Source organism: Anolis sagrei, chromosome 5 (genome assembly GCF_037176765.1).
Source record: "Anolis sagrei isolate rAnoSag1 chromosome 5, rAnoSag1.mat, whole genome shotgun sequence".
Taxonomy (NCBI): domain Eukaryota; kingdom Metazoa; phylum Chordata; class Lepidosauria; order Squamata; family Dactyloidae; genus Anolis; species Anolis sagrei.
Genome location: NC_090025.1, coordinates 98,469,085 through 98,494,893, shown reverse-complemented (window position 1 = coordinate 98,494,893; position 25,809 = coordinate 98,469,085). Strand labels below are relative to the sequence as shown.

The window sequence follows — 25,809 nt, the reverse complement described above, 5'->3', positions numbered from 1 at the left end:
ACGGTCTCTAAAATACAATGGACCCTGGCCAAATAAAGTTTTAAAGGTCAGGACCAGCATCTTATACAAACCACGATACTCAATTGGGAGCCAGTGTAGATGCCGCAGCACTGGTGTTATATGGCATTTCATGGGCGTTTTTGTGAGTAACCTGGCTGTAGCATTCTGGACAATACTGAGCTTTTGGGTCATAGAAATAGGAAGGCCAACATACAAGTCGTTACAATAGTCCAGCCTAGATGTGACCGGGGCAAGGATGATTGTTGGCAGAGCCTCATCCGACAGGTAAGGTGCCAGTTGCCTCGCTTGTCGTAGATGGAAAAAGGCCTGTTTGCTGGCAGCAGCGACCTGAGCCTCCATTGTCAGCTGCTAATCCAAAACGACACCTAGGCTCTTAACTATAACTCCCAACATCCTTCACAATTGAATATAAAGCTGCTGGGGTTGTATCTCAAAAAGATCTTAGTGGAAGAGGGCATGTGATTTCTCTTTGCTATCAGAACTGAAACCGTGGTGCCATTTTCCTAAAAGCATGCTGTAGAAATCATAAAGGCTTCCTGGCAAAGCAAAGCAAAGCAATTAAGTAACAGAATGGGACATGGGCTTTTACTGACCTTGGGGTTGAATAATACAGATCCATCAATATTCATATGATCAGGATATATACACTGATGGACATGATTCACTATGGCCTATATATACACACACACATATATACACATACACACACACACATATATTGATTGCTATCTATCTATCTATCTATCTATCTATCTATTACATGTAATATTACTAATAATTTTACAATATAATGCTATAGTTCAATATAGTAATATTTTTATTTATTTATCGTGTTAAGAGCAAACCAAACAGTTGTATTGCATTTTAAATAAACAAACAAACAAACAAAACACAAAGTTTGCAAGCTTGGTAGTTGATTAGATGTCCTTTGACCAGTAGCTGGCCACTTGGAGTGCCTCTGGTGTTGCCGCAAGGAGGTCCTCCTTTGTGCATGTGGCAGGGCTCAGGTTGCATTGCAGCAGGTAGTCTGTAGTTTGCTCTTCTCCACACTCGCATGTCATGGATTCCACTTTGTACCCCCATTTCCTAAGGTTGGCTCTGCATCTCGTGGTGCACTGTAACACTGCACAATAGATTTGTGTAAATATCTGCAACTGCCAAATGTTCAGAAAATGTTTACTGTTGACAATTTTTTGGGTCTTAGGGGACCCTATTTGGGGCTGTGCCCCACACTTTAAGAAGCAAAACCACTTCCTGCCTCAGAAAGCCATATGACATTCATGGGATCACCGTGTCAACTATCAACTTGAAGGCACATCCACTCATTCTTTCTATGTAAAACATTTTTCTTGTTCTTTTGAAGCTGGTCTGTAGGCATTTATTTTCTCTTTATTACATTTGCAGGCACCAGTTTATTGCAGGAAGTAGTATATTTGGTTAGCCAAGGAGCTGATCCTGATGAAATTGGATTAATGAATATAGATGAGCAGCTTCCCGTCCTAGAGTATCCTCAGCCTGGTCTGGATATTCTTAAGGTATAATGTAATTGCTAAAACTGTTGATCTGTTGAAACTATTTTTTTATTTTCTTTCTGCATATTTTACTTTTGTCTTTACTTTCGTATTTGCTAGTCTGTGAGTGTGTCCCATCCATGCTTCAGAAGGAACCAAATGTCCAGTATAATAGTTGCTTGAGTACAATGAGAGCATGAAATATGAGATTAAAATTAAGATAATAAGAATGAAAAAAAGACAAATCCGGCTTGGTTAGAAGATGAAATACATTCTTGACTACAGCGTGTTCTTGATATTTATTGGAATTTGGTTTCAGATCCGCTGTAGATACCAAAATCTCTTTGGACACTCAAGTCCTATTACATGGAATGACAGAGTAAAATGGCGCCCTTATATATAAAATGGTTTATTTCCTGGATTAAAAAAAATAAGCGGTGGATGGTTGAATCTACGGATGCTGAATCCGTGGATATGGAGGACTGACTTTTCCTTCATTCATTTTGTAGGAGCTGACCTCTCCCCGCCTCATCAAAAGCCATCTTCCATATCGTTTTTTGCCTTCAGACCTACACAGTGGAGATTCAAAGGTAACAGCTAAAAGAGTTTTGTATTGTTTGTATATTTTGTAATTTGGGGTTGGGTGGGTATGTAGGCAAATTGTTCAGAAATACAAATCATTTCCATGTTCTCAGGTAATATACATGGCTCGCAATCCTAAAGACCTGGTAGTGTCTTATTACCAGTTTCATCGCTCTCTACGGACTATGAGCTACAGAGGAACGTTCCAAGAGTTTTGCCGGAGATTTATGAATGATAAGTGTAAGAAACTTTTAATTCTATCAGTAACAGCAACAGTGCTTAATTTTTTTTATTCTGCTTTACATCATTTAATTGCAGTGTAGTATAATTTTGTGTTGCTAGACAAATTGTTAAAGCTCTATTTCAAATGTATTTCTGTCGTTCGAAGCTTGGAAAGTTTGATTTTTTTAAAAAAACTACACTTCTCAGATCCCTCAAAGAACATGGCAGCTATCCATGTTGTTTAGAAGATCCTGGGAATTATAATCCCAAAAGATTTTTCTCTCATTCTGGTGCTAGCATTTGCCTGTCCTTCATGGAGGAGCAGGAAGAATGTATTGTCGAAGGCTTTCATGGCTGAAATCACTGGGTTGTTGTAGATTTTTTCGGGTTGTATGGCCATGGTCTAGAGGCATTCTCTCCTGACGTTTTGCCTGCATTTATGGCAAGCATCCTCAGAGGTAGTGAGGTCTGTTGGAACTAGGAAAATGGGTTTATATATCTGTGGAATATGTCATGATAAAATATGCTGTATGGTCTGAGTGAGATTTTATGAAAGGCGTATGAATGCGGCCCAACTGGACTGAAGATACCATTCTAAGGAATGAGGCCTGGAAAACTGCAAGACAGAGGCAAAGGACTTGTGGATAATTAAAAATTGCTGATGAGATTTGAGAACTGTTGACATTCTGACTTGATTAACTCTTGGTGGAAAAACAACTTGTTTACATTGCCAAAGACAATGGTTCTTTTAAGTAAGGAAGTCATTTTCCTAGTTCCAACAGAACTCACTACCTCTGAGGATGCTTGCCATATAGCCCGAAAAAACCTACAACAACCCAGTGATTCCGGCCATGGAAGCCTTCGACAATACATTATTACTACTACTACTACTACTACTACACAACTTAAAGGCTACGATACCTGTTAACTGGGCCTTAATAAACTGAAACGTATTTTATATAGTTATATTTAAGCTGAGTCTGAACGCTGCTAATGAAATGTACTTAGAAGAGCAATTCACAAGTAGCTGCTGGCTGTCCCTACTTGCTTCCATCTAACATCAAAATCAAAAGCCAAGAACATTTCTAATCACCTTAAAGATCAAACTAGACTCATTGTTCTTCTGTATGTCACGAAAATATCATTGCAGATTTGATAAATCCATTGTGTCACTGGGGGCTTCTATGCATTTGGTAGAAGGGTTGTCTTTTCTTGTACTTTGTTTTGTATTTTTAGGATTTTTTTTTATTTTTTGCTGTAGTTAGGGGAGTAGGTCCACTGCAAAACCGGAAGGAGGGGGAGAGGAAATTATACAAATTAAAGAAAACATTTTGTTTACTTGAAATAACACTTCTTTAGGAATCTTTATTTCCTCCAGTGCAACTCTGTGGTCAACAATTTTAAATGTTCTGTTTCTGGTTTGGAAGTGTTATTTCCTGTTTAATTGTGTGATACTTACTTTGAAAGTAGTTGTTATAATCCAGAAACTTTGCTTTTGAGGCTGCCACAAACTATGTTGAATTGGTTGAGACTCGATGAGATATTCATTGAAAAATTAGAGCAAAATGTGCTGCAGGATGCCCCGCAAAAACAAAGTTTTAGTGGTTTAATAATCTTTCTGCATGTTTTTATGATAAAACCAATTAGAAAATGACATTTATAACCCAGGAACAAAAATCATGTTACATAGTGTAACCAAATCCACAAAAGTAAAACTCACAGACATAGAGGGCTGACTGTAAATGTTTCTCCCTTTAGTTTTTGTTAGGAATAAATGCATCATATCTAGTATTTCAGGCAATCAAATTAAATATCCTTACTTTGTATAAATTTTAATGTTCCATAGATGTGAGGACAACAGTTATTATTTATCCTGTGTGTTGGACTTTGTGCTTCTTATCTTCACAGTAGGATATGGTTCGTGGTTTGAGCATGTGCAAGAATTTTGGCAACATCACATGGACTCGAATGTACTCTTTCTCAAATATGAAGATATGCACAAGGTAATGGCAAAAACACCCCATTGTCCCTGTCTGACCATCGAGCTTTTACTCTGAGTTTCAAACCACAAAAGGTCACTTCCGGGTGGCAAAGGATGTTCAAAATACTCCCTACACCTTCTAAAGCAGAGGTCCTCAAACTAAGGCCCGGGGGCCGGATGCGGCCCTCCAAGGTCATTTACTCGGCCCTTGCTCAGGGTCAGCCTAAGTCTGAAACGACTTGAAAGCACACAACAACAACAACAATTCTATCTCATCAGCCAAAAGCAGGACCATACTTCCCATTGAAATACTAATAAGCTTATATTTATTAAAATTGTTCTTCATTATAATTATTGTATTGTTTTAAAGTGTTTTTTGCACTACAAATAAGATATGTGTAGTGCGCATAGGAATTAATTCATGTTTTTTTTCAAATTATAATCCGGCCCTCCAACAGTTTGAGGGACTGTGACCTGTCCCTTTGTTTAAAACGTTTGAGGACCCCTGTCCTAAAGGGCACTTTGTGGCAACATTTCTTGGATGAAGATGTGGTCCTTCAAGGTTTCCCAGGGAGGGGGAGCAGTGGGTTGCCTAACCTTCAACAGTTTCCCACTTGTGCTGAATAATATTGGAGCTAGCAGTGTCACTTGAAACATATGTGGTTACTTGAAGTTGTATATTTCTATTTCTAACTTTCTTTCTACCTCTCTATATGCACAGGACCTAGCAACTATGGTTGAACAGTTGGCAAGGTTCTTGGGCATCTCTTGTGACAAAGCACAATTGGAAGCCATGGTGGAACATTGCCACCAGCTCATTGACCAATGCTGCAATGCAGAAGCTCTTCCTGTTGGCAGGGGTATGTATGTGTGATGTGTATTAGTGAAAACAGAAATGAGAGATAGACCAAGCTGAGCAGATCTTATAAGCAGTCAACCATTGTTGGATTTCCGGATAGATAATGCACATGCTACAGCCATCTCTGCTTGCCATGAAGGCAGATGGCTATTCTAGAAATGAGGAAGTACATGGTCAATCTTGCTGAAATGTGTCTGAATGCAGATAGGAAAGTGACTGCATATTTAAATGTTAAATATAAATTAGACATCTTTCTCTGCCTTTGAAAATTACCACGTCGAAATAGTTCTGTTACATATTTCTTCTGTTTTTTAAAAGAAAATAAAGTAGGATTTTGAATTTCAACATGCAGCACATCATCAGAAGAGCAGGGGTCTTTGAATGTTCTGGAGAAATGAGTAACAGTCCTATGCCAGGAAAAGGGCAGGATGCTAAATAATTAAAATAGATTGAGTCAGATTAGTCCAATTTTTATAAAAGCCTTTGAAGAAGTAGGAGATTGATACTTTAGTGCAGTGGTTTTCAAATGGTGCTTTGTGGAGCACTTCAGACTTAGGGCTCTTCAAAACAAACTGAGGGGCTGGGGCTTCCCTCCTCCCCTTTCCTCTTGCTTCAAGACCACATGGAGGCAGGGAAAGAGGTAGCAATCGGTTGCTCCCCCATCGCCCATTGCTTCCCTTCAGTACATCTGATGGTAGGAAGCTCTTTCCTGAGAGGAGGAAATTTGGGGGGGGGGGGGGAGGAGTGGCTAGAAGATATGCATGTGTGCCTAGCATGGAATTTGATTCTAACACTACCCAACTGCACAGTTCCCGCTTCCTTTCCCTACTTGCACTCTTCACTTTCCTCAGCCGGCGCATGCGCAGGGTCACACACTCTGCGGTGCTCCAACAGACATTGGGGCAGGCAGGCTGAGAGGACACGTGCAGGTGCCATATGACTTCTCCGCCTCATGCCTTTCTTGCCTTCTCCACACCCGGGAGAAGACTGCGTGGCTCCAGGGTGTAGGCTGGAGGTTGGTGAAGGAAGGAAGGCGGGAGGCAGGTTGTTTGGTTGGTGGCCCCTTTCCTTCTCCCTTCTCGTTCCATCCCAGTTGTCAGCTATGCCTTTACCTGAGAGGCGCTGCCACTCTTTGTGTGAAAGGAAAACGGCCCCAAAACCTCACCCATCCCTCCCTTTCCTTCAGTGGTGGTGTAAGTGAGCATGCCAATGTGATCCTGGCAGTGGCAACTCCTGCCCACGCTCCTCCAACCACTGCCACCATGAATCTTTATTTTTTTTAAAATCCTTTATGTATAATGTAATATATAATACACTATATAAACATTTCTAAATTATAGTAATCCAACTGGTTAATCAGGTGCAATAAATCATGGCCGACTGAAAGGTGGCATATTCGAAGCCTGAGTTGGGGTTGAGCGCTCGACTATTAATAGCTGTTAAAAAAAAGAAATGCCCAGCTCACTGTCAACCTAAGCAGTTCGAAAACAGCTGTGAGTAGAAAAGTTAGGGACTGCTTAAATTTAAATTTAATTTATGACACCATAAAAATACCAGCGAGCAAGGAGGAAATACTACGATCAAGAAACTCGGTGTCATAATGGAAAGCGACAGCTCCCCCTGTGGCCGAATCAAGCAACCTCCTGGATCCAGTGGAAGAACTGCTGAATGGGTTGTTGTAGGTTTTTTCAGGCTATATGGCCATGTTCTAGAGGCATTCTCTCCTGACATTTCACCTGCATCTATGGCAAGCATCCTCAGAGGATTTCACCATAGATGCAGGCAAAACGTCAGGAGATAATGCCTTTAGAACATGGCCATATAGCCCGAAAAAACCTACAACAACCCAGTGATTCCGGCCATGAAAGCCTTCAACAATAAACTGCTAAATGGACTCTGTTTGTCTGTATGTCTTATATGTCAAAAACAGCATTGAATGTTTGCAGTGTATATGTGTATTGCGATCCGCCCTGAGTCCCCTTTGGGGTGAGAAGGGCGGAATATAAATACTGTAAATAATATAATATAATATAATATAATATAATATAATATAATATAATATAATATATAAACATCTCTTGGGGTTCCATGAGAAACTTCAAAAAGGGCTCCATAGCTGTAAAAGTTTAAGAACCCCTGCTTTAGTGTAATGGAGATAGGGGACAACAAGCATGCTACCTTTAGGTTTCATGGGCTGAAGTCCACCAGCAATGCCTTTTCAGAATGAGGAAGATAATGTCACAGAAGATGAAATCAAATACAACTTGTTCTAGGTCTCACCTTCAATGTCTGTCTGTGGTTTTTGCTTGGTTTTTCTGTTGTTCTTTGTGTTCTGCTTGGATGCTTGAAGCTACCCTGCCATTTATTTGGGTCACTCTTTACCAACTTGAAACTGTCCTACCTCTGAAAAGACCCCTTTGTGGCCTAGAAATTTTTCCCCAAACTATGTGATAAAATGTGTTGCACTTTTTCACTGCCTGCTTTTTCTATCCACAAGGTTTCTTTCTTTTTCTTTCTACTGTTTTGCTTATTGTCAATTGTGATCCTTTAACTTTTCCTTTCAAAATGCAATCTGTTTTTTAATTTAACATTTTGATTTAAAATTATTTTGCAGACATAATTTTAATAATTTTAATTTATAATCGGTTACATTTTCCATATTTATTTTTGTTTCACATTGGTTTTCTTTAATTTTCCTCCTTTTAGTTCATTGATGTTTATGCCGAAGATAATGCCCAGTTGCTGCAAAAGCAGGCCTTTGGTTAACACATGTTCCATACTTTTGCTCCGTGTCTTATCACAAAAACAGTTTGATTAATCAAACTGTGAACCCAGGTGGGTGACTCTCTGACGCTGTCCATGAATATGGCTGGGAAATAACTGCTAGCAAGACAATCTCATATAATTATTTGTGGCAAGTCTATCACTTTTCTAATGTGTTCTAGGAAAAATATGTTGTCTCTTGTTATTAGGAGTGGTTTTGCTTTTAGTCTCCCAAGCTCAAGAGCCGGCAAACAGAAAATGTACTGCCTCCTTGATTCTGGTCACTCTTTCCAAGTTCTCACATATCCTGAGACATGGACTGAATGTGAATTCAAGTCCTATCTTGAGACCTGCCATCCTAATCTCAGTTGTTGTTGCAATCTATATAAATAAAAATGTAATGTTCGTTTGTGGGTTTAAAAGGTAAAAGGTAAAGGTAGTCCCCTGACATTAAGTCCTGTCATGTCTGACTCTGGGGTGTGGTGCTCATCCCCATTTCTAAGCCGAAGAGCCAGCGTTGTCCGTAGACACCTCCAAGGTCATGTGGCCGGCATGACTGCATGGAGCGCCGTTACCTTGTGGGTTTAACAGAACTCAAAAATCACTGGACAAATTGACACCAAATTTGGACACAAGACACCTAACAACCCAATGTATGTCCTTCACTCAAAAAAAAAAAATGATTTTGTCACTTGGAAGTTGTAGTTGTTGGGATTTATAGTTCACATACAATCAAAGAGCATTCTGAACCCCACCAACGATGGAATTGAACCAAACTTGGCACACAGTTCTCCCATGACCAACAGAAAATACTGGAAGGGTTTGGTGGGCATGGACCTTCAGTTTGGGAGTTGTAGTTCACCTACATCCACAGAGTACTGTGGGCTCAAACAATGATGGACCTGGATCAAACTCTACACGAATACTCAATATGCCCAAATGTGAACACTGGTGGAGTTTGAGGAAAATAAAATCTTGACATTTGGGAGTTGTCGTTGCTGGGATTTATAGTTCACCTACAATCACAGAGCATTCTGAACCCCACCAACGATAGAATTGGGCCAAACCTCCCACAAAGAACCCCCATGTGGGCCACAGCAACGCGTGGCAGGGGACGGCTAGTAGCCCTATGAAATAATACCACATTGATGTCCCCGTGTTGCAGGCAAGGGACCTAAGGCAGTGATAGCTTACCTTTCAGATCTGAATTGAGATTGTTAAAAAGGTCTCTTAGGCAAAAGGCTATGCTAAGTCAACCTCAGCGAAAATATGGTTCATACTTTGGTTCATAATGTGTCTCAAAGGGATCAGTAGACGGAATTAGAAACAATAGACTTCATTCTATCATTTATTCATGCAAAGGGCACAAAGCCTTTCTTGTGTATGTTGAAGTGCTTGAGGGCAGACAACTAGAGTTATGAGTTTTATATCTAGCAATAGTTATACAACACAGCAATTTTTCTAAATCTAAATGTGTTTCTTCTCATATATTTGTACAGACAGTATATGCAGACAGAGACTGGTCTAGTCCCTTGTGTATCCTATTAAGCTCCAAGTAAACATATTTTCTGTGACATAACTTAGAGGCTGTAATACTTACCTCTATTTTCAGTTGTTGGTGGCATGTGGATGATTTGTGGCCTGAATTGTGGTTCCATATTTTCTCCCATTCAGTAGAGTGATACCACTGCACTTGGAACCAGCACTGCAATAGAAAAAAATGTCACCCAATGACCACTCTGAAAATGGGTAGCTTAGCTTACAATGCTTATGGTCCCATCGGTAGTGTCTCTTGCACACTAGGGGTCTGCAAACTAAGGCCCGAGGGCTGGATACGGCCCACCAAGGTCATTTACCCAGCCCTCGCTCAGAGTCAACTTAAGTCTAAAATGACTTGAAAGCACACAACAACAATTCTATCCCATCAGCCAAAAGCAGGCCCACACCTCCCACTGAAATTCTAATAAGTTTATATTTGTTAAAATTGTTTTTCATTTTTATTATTGTACTAGCTGTACCCACCACATGTTGCTGTGGCTAATCTTCCCTCCCTCTTTCTCTCCTTCTTTCCCTCCTTCCTTCCTTCCCTTTTCTTCTTTCCTTCTCTCCTTTTTTCCTTCTCTACCTCTTTGCTTTCTTCCTTTGCTTTTTCCTTCAATCCTTCCTTCTCTCTTTCCTTCTTTCCTTCCCTCTTTCTTTCTTCTCTACCTCCTTCCTTTGCTCTTTGCTTCTATCCTTCCTTCTCTCTTTCCTTTTTTCCTTCCCTCCCGCTTTCTCTCCTTTTCCTCCTTCCTTCCCTTATTTTCTTTCCTTCTCTCCTTCCTTCCTTCTCTACCTCTTTCCTTCTCCCCCCCTTTTTATTTTCCTTCTCCTTTCTCTCCTTTCTTCCTACTCTACCTCTTTCCTTCCTTCCTTTGCTCTTTGCTTCTATGCTTCCTTCTCTCTTTCCTTCTTTCTTTCACTATTTCTTTCTTTCTCTCTCCCCTTCCTTCCCTCTTTCTTCCTTGCCTTTTTTCTGTATCCTCATTTAGCTTTTCGTCCTTCAGCTTTTTGGGGTTTTGAATTCTTTCCGCTATTTTTTTTTGTGAGGTTTTATGAGTGAAGGTCACTCGTTGGTCTGTTAGGGGTATCGTGTCCACATTTCGTGTCAATTCGTCCAGTGGTTTTTGAGTTATGTTAATCCCACAAACTAACATTACATTTTTAATTATATAGATTGTTTTTAACTGTGTTTTTTTTGCACTACAAATAAGATACATGCAGTGTGCATAGGAATTCATTCATGTTTTTTCCCCCCAAATTATAATCCAGCTCTCCAACAGTTTGAGGGACTGTGACCTGGCCCTCTGTTTAAAAAGTTTGAGAGCCCCTGCTGTATATATGCAGGCCTTCCCTTGACACATCTTCTGCCTGTTCCAATCAGACATTTTACTTGCACTCTGAAGTACTACAGCAGATGAGAAAGACCGAGCGAGACTACAAGTTTGAATGGAATTCTAAAGTACTTCATAGGATTAGCCTCTCCGTTTTGTTATGCTACGAGGGGTATTTTTTAAGTAAGGTCCGTTTTGTTGTACACACTAGTAGTTCACGCGCATACCGCAATGAGCGCATGCGTCGTGTACCGGCATGCCTCGGGAACAACTGTGCAGATTACAGACGATTTGGTGGCTTCAGTTGAAGCGAGGATTCGTGAGAACAGGCGCTTCATAATAACAGGTCTCTCAAATGAATTTCCTGACGTGTCGAGATTAGTGCTTTACTACATTGTTTCTGAACACCTAAAGTTTAGGAAACTGTGCTCCCGTTGGGTCCCGAAACTCCTAACAGAGGACCACAAAAACCAAAGATTTGAGTGTGCGATCAAATCGTCTGTAATCAAAGAAGGGCAACCGGAGCGGTCCTCGTCATGGACGTTGTCACGGCCATCTTTGAATTGTCGTACCCACTTACGCACTTTGCTTTCACTCATAACAGTATCACCGTACACTTCACAAATCTGTCGATGAATTTCTGCAGCAGGCAGGTTCCTTGCTGACAAACACCGTATCATTGAGCGAACCTGACATGCGGAGGGTGAGTTGATAGTCTTAAACATTTTAAAAGCACAGAACAGAACCGTACAGGTTAGCTACAGAGCGGAAACTGAGCACAGTTGTTCCCGAGGCATGCCGGTACACGACGCAACGGTATGCACGCGAACTACTATTGTCTACAACAAAACGGACCTTACTTAAAAAATACCCCTTGTACATCATCTCTGTTATTCAATCTGAATCTTTTTCTTTCTCTTCCCCCCTTTCTTTTCCAGGAAGAGTTGGACTATGGAAAGATATCTTCACCGTTTCCATGAACGAGAAATTTGACTTAGTTTACAAACAGAAAATGGGAAAGTGTGACCTCACATTTGACTTTTATTTATAGAAACTAAGATGCATGCCTATGAAAAACAAAAACGCTAGCTATATTGTAGCTAGAAGTGCTTTTTGCATTCATTTATTACTTGCTGGACACAAAGTTGTACATGTTCTGTGTATCAATATTTTAAAAGAAAACAAGGGCACAATGCACTAGGAAGTTAAGGTAAGAAGATCCCTGTAGGATTGATGAAAGCTCCACAGAGTTTGGCACTCATCTGTTGGCCAGATGCCTATGGACAACTCACAAGTAGAATAGAAGGCAAAGGAGGGTAATTATTGCCCTCCAGATGTTAGACCAAAATTCCTATCAGTCATTGCCAGTTCATCAAGTGATATGGGAGCTGCAATGCCAAAACCAGGTGGGGTGACATCTATTATATTATTTACAGCTTTTATATTCCGCCCTTCTCACCCCGCAGGGGACTCAGGGCAGATTACAGTGTACACATATATGGCAAACATTCAATGCCAATTTTGACATACAAACATATACTGACATACACAGAGGCCATTTAACTTTTTCTGGCTGCCAGGGGAGCTGTTGCTTTCATCGTCCATCTGCGACACTGATGAAGCACTTCCGCATTCCCCGCATGCTTCCCCGCTGGAATGCTTTTCTGGAGTCTTCTTTATGGCCTCATAAATCAATTTAGCCTCCCCACACTTTAAGGTGGTACCTAATTTTCCTACTTGACAGATGCAACTGTCTTTCGGGTTGCAAAGGTCAACAACAGGCTACACACAATTGATTGGAAACCCACTCCAACCCGGGCTGGCTTCGAACTCATGACCTTTTGGTCAGAGTGATCTTAATGCAGCGGACACTCAGCCAGCTGTGCCACAATCCCAGTACACAGCTGGCATGGAGGCATCTACCTCAGTAGGGTACACTGGCACAGTTACCATTCATTTCAATATAGATTGTGCAGAAAGTCTTCCCAGTGCATTATGCCCAATCAGAAATTAAGCAAACAATGTATGATACAGCTCTTCCTGAATCTTTCCTTCCTCGGCAAACATGAATATATCTTATCTCCAGAATATTTGGCTGCTATGAATGCATTTGGGACTTGTAAAGTATGTATTATATATGCTATTAGGGTTGTATACTTTTTCATATCAGTTTCTTTATTTTAAAGAACATTACAGAAGCTTTTGAAACATTTAGAATATTTCAGTGGGCCACACACCAGTTTATTTTCAGAAGAAAATGGTTATCTACTGAAAAATTATCTCAGGTGTTTAGTTGATATTTCCATGTTAATTATTTAGTTAACAAGAGGCACAATGATCTTATTCCCACATATTTGTCTAAATTATTGCCCCTATATTATGAACCAGATAAACATTGGAACTTCATTTTCCTCAAATTTATTCCTCATGATCCCTAGAATTTTTTTTTCCATGTCAGGAGCGACTTGAGAAACTGCAAGTCGCTTCTGGTGTGAGAGAATTGGCCGTCTGCAAGGACGTTGCGCAGGGGGTGCCTGGATGTTTTGATGTTTTACCATCCTTGTGGGAGGCTTCTCTCATGTCCCCGCATGAGAAGCTGGAGCTGACAGAGGGAGCTCATCCTCGCTCTCCCCGGATTCGAACCTGCGACCTGTCGGTCTTCAGTCCTGCCAGCACAGAGGTTTAACCCACTGCGCAACCGGCGTCTCCTCTCTAGAAAATAATTACCACTGAATTTCATCTCAAGATGATTTTGATCTGGCCCATTATTGTACAAGGGGTATTTTTTAAGTAAGGTCCGTTTGAACATAAGTACACAACGAAAGTTTATTTCAAAAAAGTACATTTATTTTCAGAAAGTACATACTTCACTCTATTTTTCAACATAGTTGCCAAGTTTGTTCAAATACTTATACCTCTGAACCAATTTTAAAATACCCTCTTCATAAAAACTTGCCGCCTGCTCCGATAACCAAGAGTTCATCGATAATCAAAGAAGGGCAACCGGAGCGATCCTCATCATGGACGTTGTCACCGCCATCTTTGAATTGTCGTACCCATTTACTCACTTTGCTTTCACTCATAACAGTACCACCGTACACTTCACAAATCTGTCGATGAATTTCTGCAGCAGGCAGGTTCCTTGCTGACAAAAACCGTATCACTGAGCGAACCTCACATGCGGAGGGTGAGTTGATAGTCTTAAACATTTTTAAAGCACAGAACAGAACCGTACAGGTTAGCTACAGAGCGGAAACTGAGCACAGTTGTTCCCGAGGCATGCCGGTACATGACGCACGCACTCCTTGCGGTATGCGCGCGAACTACTAGTGTCTACAACAAAACGGACCTTACTTTAAAAATACCTCTCGTATTTAGTTACAAGGGGCACAATGATCTTATTCCCACATATTTGTCTAAATTATTTCCCCTACATTATGAACCAGATAAACATTGGAACTTCATTTTCCTCAAATTTATTCCTCGTGATCCCTAGAATTTTTTTTTCATGTCAGGAGCGACTTGAGAAACTGCAAGTTGCTTCTGGTGTGAGAGAATTGGCCGTCTGCAAGGACGTTGCGCAGGGGGTGCCTGGATGTTTTGATGTTTTACCATCCTTGTGGGAGGCTTCTCTCATGTCCCCGCATGAGAAGCTGGAGCTGACAGAGGGAGCTCATCCTCGCTCTCCCTGGATTCGAACCTGCGACCTGTCGGTCTTCAGTCCCACCAGCACAGAGGTTTAACCCACTGCGCAACCGGGGTTTCCTCTCTAGAAAATAATTACCACTGAATTTCATCTCAAGATGATTTTGATCTGGCCCATTATTGTACGAGGGGTATTTTTTAAGTAAGGTCCGTTTGAACATAAGTACACAACGAAAGTTTATTTCAAAAAAGTACATTTATTTTCAGAAAGTACATACTTCACTCTATTTTTTGACATAGTTGCCAAGTTTGTTCAAATACTTATCATACCTCTGAACCAATTTTAAAATACCCTCTTCATAAAAACTTGCCGCCTGCTCCGATAACCAAGAGTTCACTGTAATCAAAGAAGGGTGACCGTAGCGGTCCTCATCATCGACACTGTCACGGCCATCTTTGAATTGTCGTACCCACTTACGCACTTTGCTTTCACTCATAACAGTATCACCGTACACTCCGCAAATCTGATGAATTTCTGCAGCAGGCAGGTTCCTTGCTGACAAAAAGCGTATCACTGAGCGAACCTCACATGCGGTGGGTGAATTGATAGTCTTAAACATTTTTAAAGCACAGAACAGAACCGTACAGGTTAGCTACAGAGCGGAAACTGAGCCGGTACACGATGCATGCGCTCGTTGCGGTATGCGCGCGAACTACTAGTGTCTACAACAAAACGGACCTTACTTAAAAAATACCCCTCGTATTTGTTATAGTCAAGATTGTTAACCAAAGGACAACAACTGGACACCTTTGGATCAAATCTATTCTTCCTTCAGCTACCTACTCTGAACCCAAAGGAGAAGTGGAGAAATATCAAATTTTGACGTGGAGTTATCTGACATATAGCTTAAAGTTGTATGTGTGTATTTTGGGGGGGGGGGGGGGGGGAGGGGGATAAAAAAACACCCCTCAGAAAACAATGAATTACCCTTCAAAGTTCAAATTTGGTCCCCTAGTGAAATTTCACTCAGTTCCAAATTTCTAGCATTACATAGAATGAGACACTGAACACTGTTCCTACCTTGTTTCCAATTTATAGTTATCCTAGAGCAACCTGGTCATGGGATTTTATTGGCAGGATTAGTTTAGAATAGGTTTGCTTTTGCCCTCCTCTGAGGCTGAGAGAGAATGACTTACTTACCCAAGGTTACGCAGTGCACACCTAACTATTAGTTTAGCTAGAATTGTAGTCACAACAGTTGACAACTCTGGCTGACAGAGCTCCACTAGTGGTGTGTGACATATTAATAGTAGGGGACGGATTTCGTCTTGATAGTTACAGCTACATTTTAATTTTTTTCAGGCATTTGTCACGCACCAAATACATAAAGGAACAGATATATGTACCCACAGTGATTTTGGTAACACCTCCTGCGAGACGCTTGACCACTTCAGTCTGAATGGTGCCATCTTTAATGTACATAGCTTCTAGTATAGGGATGTTCAATTATTTCTTGTACTGTCATGCATTAAAACTGAATATCCGAAGAAACTATGTATTATGTAGCAGGGATACTAAATATATATATATGTCCTTCATAGCATCTTACAGTGCAATTCTTACAACACTGCCTCTTGATGGGAATTGTAAACAATTTGGTAGCATGCAGAATACAGTTCAAAATTCAATAGCCGCCATAATAAATCCAAACAATTACCACAATGTATGCTTCTTGTATGCCTACTTAGAAAGATCATTCTGTATATAACTTTGAGCATTTTGCCTTTTAGTATGAGAATCTATTTTTTGTTGTTGTGTCAGTAGCGACCTGAGAAACTGCAAGTTGCTTCTGGTGTGAGAGAATTGGCCATCTGCAAGGACGTTGTCCACGGGACGCCCGAATGATTTGATGTTTTATCATCCTTGTGGGATGCTTCTCTCATGTCCCCGCATGAGGAGCTGGAGCTGATAGAGGGAGCTCATCCGCCTCTCCCCGGATTTGAACCTGCAACCTGTTGGTCTTCAGTCCAGCCAGCACAGGGGTTTAACCCACTGCGCCACTGGGGTCTCCTTATGAGAATCTATTACTCTCGCTTTTCAGTTTCTCAAAGCATCATCAGGTTACAAAACATAGGTCCATCTTGTTTCTTTAAGAGCCTAAAACACGGAGAATATGTTGTCCACTTTTTTCTCCTGTGTTTACTAGTGTAACTGCCTGCCTACTCTGCCAATTTCTGAGAGGCAGTCCAGGGGTCCTGTGTGGGGAAGGGAGAGGTGTGTCACATTACAACCTGTTTGAAATCAGTGAAGTTGAGAGAAATTCTGAAGTTTCTCCTCCTGTTGCATCTTTCTTAGTTTTTCATAAACACCCCTCTCTCCAACCAAGGCCTCTGCAGCAAATCTTGTTGGTTCCAGGAGGTGGGTGTCCATTTCATCAGTGGCTTTAATATATTGTCTTTACCAATAAGAGTTGGTTCTGAAATGTTTTAGTATATTACATGCCTTAATTGTTATATAGTTTTATATTTATTTGTGCTGCATCTATGTATTATGACTTATCCTTTGGATTTGCTGTTTGATTTAACTGGTTATGTATTATTATTTATACTGTATTTCCGTTGTAAGCTGCCCAAGTTCCCCTGGAGAGAGGAGGCATTATTATTATTATTATTACTATTATTATTATTATTATTATTATTATTATTATTATTATGTATTCAAATGCCACAAGACGACATACTTTTATTGGGACAATTCTGGTTCAAAAGAAAGGAGCAGGTAGTTTGCACAGGACAGGGTCTTCCGGTTGGTAGAGGATGTGTTTTCATGCGCTCCGCATGGAGACACCGGGAAGATTGAGTCAGGGAGGTAATTATCTCCCTCTCTAACATGTAGTCTTGAGGCCTGAGAGAGAGAAGACCCTAGTTGCAATCGGCCAGCGGTGTTTAAGTGGTGTCCCCCTCAAGGAACAGCGCACAAAAGGGCAGACTCACGAAAGGGCACACTCTACCAACCACCGGCACAAAGATTGGGAAAGAAAAGCTAAGAGAACCGAAAAGAAATCGTTATAGAAGCAAAGCAGTATCAACGGAGAGCAATAATCAATGACTGAAAAATATACTGGAGATTGGATTGGATAATAGATAACAGATAACAACAGATCCCTCAATTCCATCTTAACTGACAAAATAGGGAGATGTGGTGGCACAATGGGTTAAACCCTTGTGCCAGCTGAACTGCTGACTTAAAGTTTGGTGGTTGAAATCTGTGAGATGGGGTGAGCTCCCATCTGTCAGCCCCAGCTTCCCATGCAGGGACATGAGAGAAGCCTCCCACAGGATGGTATCCGGGTCTCTCCTAAGCAACGACTCTGTAGATGGCTGATTCACACCAGAGGCGACTTGCAGTACGTTCTCAATTTACTTCTTACACAATAAAAAAACCCTGACATCTCAGACAAAATGTAAACATAATTGCCACTCCGAGTCCCCATTGGGGAGATGGTGGCGGGGTATAAATAAAGTTTATTATTATTATTATTCAATAATAATTTAATATTATTTAATTAATATTATTTAATATTATTATTTAATATTATTATTTAATATTATTATTTAATTAATAATAATAATATTTAATATTATTATTTAATAATAATATTTATTTAATATTATTTAATATTATTATTTAATATTATTATTTAATTAATAATAATATTATTTAATAATATTATTTAATAATAATATTTAATTAATATTATTTAATAATAATATTTAATTAATATTATTTAATAATAATTTAATATTATTTATTATTTAATAATAATTAGTTTATTATTATTGTCATTTTCCCCCCTGTATAACTTTTCATAACTCTGACCGATAAAGAGGTCTGCAACGCTTTAAACATTTGCATACTGCATCTTACTCTTTGGAGTTGGCCCAATATAGGTATTGCTGCTTGTGGATTTTGGATTTTGTTGTACTTGCTGCAGGGTTAACATAGCTACTTCTGAATATAATATACAAAAAAATCATATGGTACTTAAAATATTTAACTTAAAACCTTAGTCTGGAAGGTGTCACAGGAGTTGGATATTTTACTGCTACAGACTCGCAAGGCTACTCCTTGGAAAATTAAATATTGCATAAGGATAAAAAGGGGGATGTCAGGAAAATGTTATATAATACCATATTTAACACTAACTTTTTTTTCAATTTTTGCATGAGCTTTCATGGATGTAAACCTACTTTCTTGCCTGTAATACAGAGTGATAATTGCTCAGGCATGGGAGTCTCTATTTTGCAATACCAACTCTATAGGAAGAAGCGGAAACATAGCAAAAGCCTGTTCCATCCTATTTTGCATCTTGGAAGTTGTTGAAATAAAAATTGGTCCTTCAGGTTTGTAACCTTGCATATTTGTAACCCTAGCATATTATGGCTCAAAAGAATTTGTGAGGAAGGAAGATCAAATGTTAGGATTTCCACCAGATAGGAGGAAGCAGTTGCATGTCAGTGCAGCTGTTAGCAAATGGTGTTGAATTTTGTGGATGGACAGCACCTCTCCTTGTATATTTGTGAGTGAAGCTGCTTTCAGTAAACTTTATTTTTATATTTTTAGTACGGTTAATATTTAAGCACTATACGTTATACTTCCGTGCTTGCTTGCTTATTTAATAAAGACATGTCTATGTACAGTGGTTGTTTTTTAAAATTATTCCATGGTTACCTTAAGAAGAACAACTTTATTTTTCTACCCCGCCTCCATCTCCCCGAAGGGACTCGGGGCGGCCACTATGCGAACTGGTTAAAGGATAGGGGTTCAATAAGGTGGAGAAAAACGTATAATAGCATAGGAAATAGCATGGAAACAGAGCAATTAAGCAGGATCAGTTCAACTTAAACTTAAAAATATATATAGTAGGGCTGGGCGGTTTCGTTCGTTAATTTCGTAATTTGTTAATAATTCGTTATTTTTTTTGGTAAACGAAGCGATAACAAACCATTCAGGAGCACCAAAAAAACGAAACGAATTTTTAAATCTATTTCGTAATTGTTTTGTAATTGTTTCGTTATTATTTCCGTATGTCTGGTGCAAGTTTTATAGTTGTTTCCCTCCCCTCTCCCTGGTTGCAAGCGGTCGGCATTTACCCCACTTCCGGGTCCCTGGCCTCTGCTTAAGTAGATCAAATTCTCCTCTCCTCCTGTCGTCACCTCACCTCGTTCCTCACTCTGGCCTGCGTGCATTGGGCAAAGAGACACAGCAGTGCAGCACTCAGAGACCTGCCTGTTGCCTGCCTAACCTCCTGCCTTCCTGGGCAGGGGTTAAAACTGTTATGATTATTATTATTATTGAGAAGCATTGTCAAACCAGAATAGAGATTTCACCCCTCCTCTCTCTCTCTCTTTCCCCCCTCTTTCCTTCTCCGAGATTAAAACTATTATTATTATTATTATTATTATTATTATTATTATTATTAAGAATGGATGGCCATCTTTCAGTAGTGCTTTCACTGTGCCTTACATGCACGAAGGCAGAAGGGGGTTTCTTCTTCTTCTTCTTCTTCTTCTTATTATTATTGAGAAGCATTGTCAAACCAGAATAGAGATTTCACCCCTCCTCTCTCTCTCTCTTCCCCCCCCCCTTTCCTTCTCCGAGGTTAAAACTATTATTTAAAACTATTATTTTCACGTTGCGCAACCGCGTCCGCCATTTTAACGAATTGATTCGTTAATATTAACGAAATTTTGTAAATATCAAACTTTTTAAAAGGAAAATTTCAGAATTCTTTTAAATATCGAAACGCAAAAAACCCCAAAAAACGAATCGATTTTAGAAACAAATTTTTCCGTTGTTACCCAGGCCTAATATATAGTGATGTATTGTCAAAGGCTTTCATGGCCGGAATCACTGGATTGTTGTAGATTTTTTGGGCTATAACGTCATGTTCTAGAGGCCATGTTCTTCTTTTCATAGGTGTTGATTGTTTCTTCTCTCCTTTCTCCCCCTTCTCACTTTTTTTCTCTATTATCTCCTTCCTTCTCCTCTCTCATCGGTTTTTCATAGAAGACTTTTGCTTTCTCTTCTGTTGTTAACCAATAGCGTTCCTCCTTGTATGTCACCATTATACCCTCGTGTCTCTCCCATCTATATCTAATTCTTCTCTTCTTCAATTCTTATGTTAAAAAATAAAATTTCTTCCTTCTATTAAGTGTCATTTATGGATATTCTTTGAGGACTGGGATTTTCACTCCTTTGGATCTTTATTGGTCTTCCACAGTATGTAATCCCTTATTTTCTTCTTTGTGAATTGTACTATCACATCTCTTGGTGTTTTGTGTTTCCTAGAGTAGAATGTGGAAACTCAATATATTTAATCTACCTCTTGCTCAAGCTCGTCCTCCTCCTCCTCTAAAACTCTGGCCAGAAGGTTTAACACTATTGATCTTATGTCTTCCTTCGAATCTTCTTGCATATTTCTTAGCCTCAGTTGGTAATCCATTTGTTTTTGTAATAATTTTTCTTGTTCTAATTCCATTCTTTCTTTTTGCTTCTCCAGTGTTTTGATTTATTTTTAAATTTTTTGCCTGTGTCTCATCTGTTTCAATTTTACCCGCTTTTAAAACTTCCACCTCTCCTGCCAAATTATTTCTTTCTTTCTTCAATTCTCCAAACTCTTCTTTCATTTCTTTTTTCATATCTTTAAGATCATTATCTATTTTTATAACTTTCTTCTTGTTTTTTATAGTATTCTTCTTGTTTATCTATCATCTCTTTCTTCATGGTATCTTGCTTCTCAGAGAGCTTCTTGATTTCCTTTAAAAGATTGACCACTCTAGCAAAAGAACCTCTTCTCAATTGTGTCTGTAATTCCTTATTTTTTTCTTTCTCTGCTTTCCCCTTTGTTGACATTTAAAACACAATTCACTTTCTTTAGCTGCTTATAACTTGTATAGCTTATTGTTGCAATTACTATATACATTTTTATTTTATTCTTAATTAAATTCCAATTCATTCAATATTTATATTTCGTCAATTAATCAGTTAATTTCAAATTCAGCCGTTGGTTTGGAACTCTTAAATTATGTGTGATACAATTTATAATTTATTATACAATATACTTCTATATATTAAATATTTGTATATATTATTTATAAATCTAATTAATTTTCTCCTGTCAATTAATCAAATGTTAGCCAATTCTCATTCAATTAATCCATCAATCATTTTTGGATAAGATCCGAGTATATTTTGAATATTTTAAATGTTTCTAATCAATTTTATTATCGTCTGCTTCTCATCCTGGTCTTACTTTGCGTCTGCTTCTCGTCCTCGTCCGCGGCCCGTCTGCTTCTCCTCCTCGTCCGCCGCCCGTCTGCTTCTCTTCTTTGTCTTTCTTTAAATTTAGCCTTTGCAACTCTCGGAGATTGATGTATATTAAAATTAATCCACTTCCTTTTTCTGTTGCCTCTTCTGCCCTCCTTTGCTCTGCTGCCTTTATCACTTCTGCCCTTCTCCACTCTTAAATCCTCTTTGGACTACCACTCCCAGCCTGCATTGCTTTCTTCTTCCTGTATTGGCCCACTGTAGCTTCCTGTTTCGTCAGTTCCTATCTGGTTTTAGTTCAATTGTTTATGAAGAAGGCCAGTGTAGTCCAAACAATAATGGCACCAAGGTCGTTTCTTCACAATGTAAGCTATTTTCCATTCTTTTACAGTCTATTAAGGACCTCGGGTTTAGATAGCAGTGCGGGGGGGTAGTCTACTGTTTAAAAAAGAGTACAAGGGTCCTGATATTTATAAAATTCTACTTTCTTTAGTAATGATTCCAAATAGTTTAGACTTTAAAGTTCATCCAATTTAAAGATCAATTTCTAAAAGCACACTTCTTAATATGGGTTTCTCTCCTTTACTATCTTCTTGTTTACTCCTGGTATTAGTATTCAATTCAATTCTTTTTTCAAAAAGTTCCGGGGGGTAGATCCCTCCCCCCTCTTACGTTACCTTGAAGATGAAATTTCTTCTTTCAGGAACACAGGCCCTTTAGCTCCCAGAGATGGGATTTCATTCTTCTTTGAAATTCTTATTTTAAAAAAGGGGTGGAGGCAGTTGGACAGACTCAGCTGAGCCTGATCCTGTGGAGCAGCCCACTCCCCTTTTGGTGCTCTCAATTCCTTTGATCTCCCCCTTAAAGGAGAGGACCTTGGGGTCTTCAAAGCACCTAGGGGATTTGTTAAATAAAGCTACGAACAATATTAAGTCTTTTGAGGAACTAAAACAAAAAATTTCTAATATTACTTGGTTACATTATATGCAAATTAAAGAATATTACAATCAAGATAAAAAATTTGGATTTTCCTGGCAGGAAACAGCGTGGGATAAAATTTTAAAAATGGAAAAGAAAGTAATATCAAATATTTATAATATATTACTTACCTGGCCTGACTGAAAAAGAACAGGTTAAAAACTGTATGATAAAATGGGCTCAAAATTTAAGAAGACCAATTCAAATGAGGGAGTGGGAACAGATGTGGAACAAAAAATTAAAATATACATATGCAACGGACTTAAAAGAAAATTGGATGAAAATGTTCCACAGATGGTATACCACACCGAAACAACTTGCTGAAATGTATAAAACAGTTTCTGATAAGTGTTTGAAATGTTCAGAACAAGTGGGTTCCTTCTACCATATGTGGTGGACTTGTAAAGAAGCAGTAAAGTTTTGGAGGGTAATTCATGAAGAGACGCAAAGGATATTTAAAAGAACTTTTACAAGAAAACCAGAGTATTACTTGTTAGGTTTACAGATTTGGATTTACAATTGACGAAACAAGAGGAGAAACTTTTTACATATACAACGACCGCCGCTAGAATTATTTTTGCTAGAGAGTGGAAGCAAGACTCAGTACCATCCGTACAGGATTGGGTGGAAAAAATAAGAGAAATAAAGGACATGGATGAACTGACTTTTTTGTTGAACAAAAATACAGGCATGATAATAAAAAGAACGAATTGGGACAATCTTCATGACTATCTGGACAGTTTGCGAATATAAAAAACGAGACAATTTTATTATTTTTAATTTAAAAAATTATATTTTTGAATAATAAGAATATTTTATCCAAGAAGATGGAATGGAAGTATTTTTTTTCTTTTTTCTTTTCTTTTTTTTTTTTTTGTGTGTGAATGCATTCTTGTAGTTATTTTTAGGGTTTTATTTAGGATATTTTTTTTACTTCTTACTTTATTGGCCTTTCCCTCTCTCTTTTCTTTACTTTTCTATACCTTATTGTTCTCACTCTTTCGTTATATTCTATATAAAATTTAATAAAATTTCTTTTAAAAAAACAAATCTATCTATCTAGACAAATGAAGGAGATAGCCATCCTCTTGCCTCCAGGAAAGCCACCAGAAGAGCACTGAGGACCACTGCATCCTGCCAATGCTTATTACTCTGGGGAAGGACAGACGGAATAAGTTTTGTATTTCCTATAAGCTAAAAGTTGAATACCCTGGACATAAATGCTTGGGGTCAGAACTATCTTGGATTTTTAACTTTTTTTACTTTTAGAATATTAGTATTTACATACACATATATAAAGAGATCTCTTGGAGACAGAATCCTAGTACAAACATAAGATTAATTTGTATTTCATATGAAGGAAACGTAGTTTTATAAAGTTTTAAATTGCTACATGGGACTATAGGTCCCATCTGTAGAAGGTAAATAAAACCAGATTACAAGCTTGGAGAAGGAGCTGCCTCAGCAGTTAAGGAGTAGGCTTCATGCCAAATCTCCCTATTCTTTTACACAGCATTCTAGCTGTAACTTGTAACCAAAAGATAAGCCAATGCCTGCTGAGTGCTTCCTAGCAAGCCAGGGTCACTTGAGAGACATGAGAACTATCCAGTTAATTCTTCTATCTGCTTTCTTAGTAATAACCAGTCAGAAATGTATTAAGTAAGGGACTTCCAGGTGCATGGTCATGGTGGAAAGACGGACACACTAAGCTCTGCAAAGTATGCCAGTGCAGGGGAAAAGACCGGGTAGAGCAACAGCTCCCTTTCCCTTGTGGATCAAAGCAGGGGGAACAGCAAAAACCAGGGGGTCATCCGACAATCCAAGAGGGTCTTCTCCTCAAGAGGAGATCCCCAAAAGTACCCAGTATCTAATCCAAGGTACGGCAGATCATCCTGGACGTGCACAGGCCAAAATCCTGCATATCCCCAACTGCATGCATTTTAATTTTGAAGAAAGAAGGTGAGAGGAGGTAAGAAGGAATGAACTGGACTGGAGGTATTGGAAAAAGATCTCGAGGTTTCCCTCTAGGAGAAGGGAAGGAAACGGAGGAATGCAGCACCAAAGTGCCACACTAGAGCCGACCGCCTTTATTTTAACTTAAAATAAGTATAAAGGAGAAGAATTGGGTTCTAAAGAAAGAAAGAGGACGTAGAGAGAAGAAATGCTAACTAAAGAGAGAGAAAACACTACCCGAGATTGAAAGTAAGTGTTGGGAAGATGCAAAAAGGTACCCAGCCAAAAGAGAAGGCAACCAAAAAATGGAAGAACAAAGTGAGAAGGAACTACCAAAGGAAAACAAAATAAAGATTGCATAACAAAAAGCAAGGGAAGAGAAAACAAACCTTGTGTTAAACAATGCCTGAGGAGAAGAAAAGCAGTGCGGTACCTTTAAAAGAAAAGGGACCACATCTAGACACATTGCCGCAAAGTGCTGTAAAAGCAATGTGAAAGACAGTGGAAGGGCCAGAAAGCGTGAAGAGCGCTAAAAGTGCAAAGAAGACAAGGAACATAGAAGGAAGCCTTCAGAGGGGCTAAAGGGGAGAAAGGACATGCAAAATGTGCAAGGAGTGCAAAGAATGTTAGAACATAAAAGGAAAGCCCCTAAGACCCCAAAAGAAATATAAGATAAGCAAGAAGCACAACAGGACAGAAGGCAAGAGGAATAAGGTTGGAAACGGCAGACAGAAGTGATAAAGTTGTGATGAAGAAAGATAAAGTTTAAAAACGGATAAAAAGAAGCCAGAGAGTAGAAGAATGAAAGAGACGGGTGAAAAAAGAAGCGGCTGGGGAGATCAAAGAAAGCGCAGGCACAACTGGTTAAAAGAATAGGCCCTACAGGAAAGAGAAGGCATAGAGAATAAGGGCAAAAGAAGATTACAAGCAAGAGCAAGAAGGAGTCAAGAGCGGGAGAGAGGAGATACCCATAATAAGAATAGGGGAAAAAAACTAAGAACAAGAGAGGAACAAGAAAAGGAGAAGGGGCTTAGAAATAAGGAAGGAAGGAAAAACATCAGAGAAGAAGAGAGGGATGGGGAAAAAGGTAA

The 25,809-nt window shown here is 39.2% G+C and overlaps 1 protein-coding gene and 1 long non-coding RNA gene across 3 annotated transcripts in view; one reads left to right on the top strand and one right to left on the bottom strand.

Moving 5' to 3' along the window:
• The window catches only part of SULT4A1 (sulfotransferase family 4A member 1), a 29,082-nt gene extending 15,830 nt beyond the window's left edge, over nt 1-13,252 (top strand). Inside the window, exons 2-8 of one of the 2 annotated variants that reach the window (XR_010910024.1) lie at nt 1,426-1,556; nt 2,042-2,122; nt 2,228-2,354; nt 4,245-4,339; nt 5,039-5,177; nt 7,883-8,011; nt 11,751-11,835. Coding sequence is in view for 1 of the 2 variants with exons in the window: in XM_067468908.1 (XP_067325009.1) it covers nt 1,426-1,556; nt 2,042-2,122; nt 2,228-2,354; nt 4,245-4,339; nt 5,039-5,177; nt 11,751-11,863 (686 nt within the window). In the remaining variant the exon portion in view is untranslated. Of the gene's footprint in view, nt 1-1,425; nt 1,557-2,041; nt 2,123-2,227; nt 2,355-4,244; nt 4,340-5,038; nt 5,178-7,882; nt 8,012-11,750 lie in introns of both variants that reach the window. The other variant, XM_067468908.1, reaches the window with a different exon arrangement.
• On the bottom strand, nt 1,077-21,987 carry LOC137097176 (uncharacterized). The gene is made up of 3 exons (XR_010910025.1): nt 21,774-21,987; nt 9,540-9,644; nt 1,077-1,144 (listed from the first exon to the last, which is right to left on the bottom strand). It is a non-coding gene; the product is annotated as an uncharacterized lncRNA (long non-coding RNA).
• Between the last annotated feature and the right edge of the window lie 3,822 nt (nt 21,988-25,809).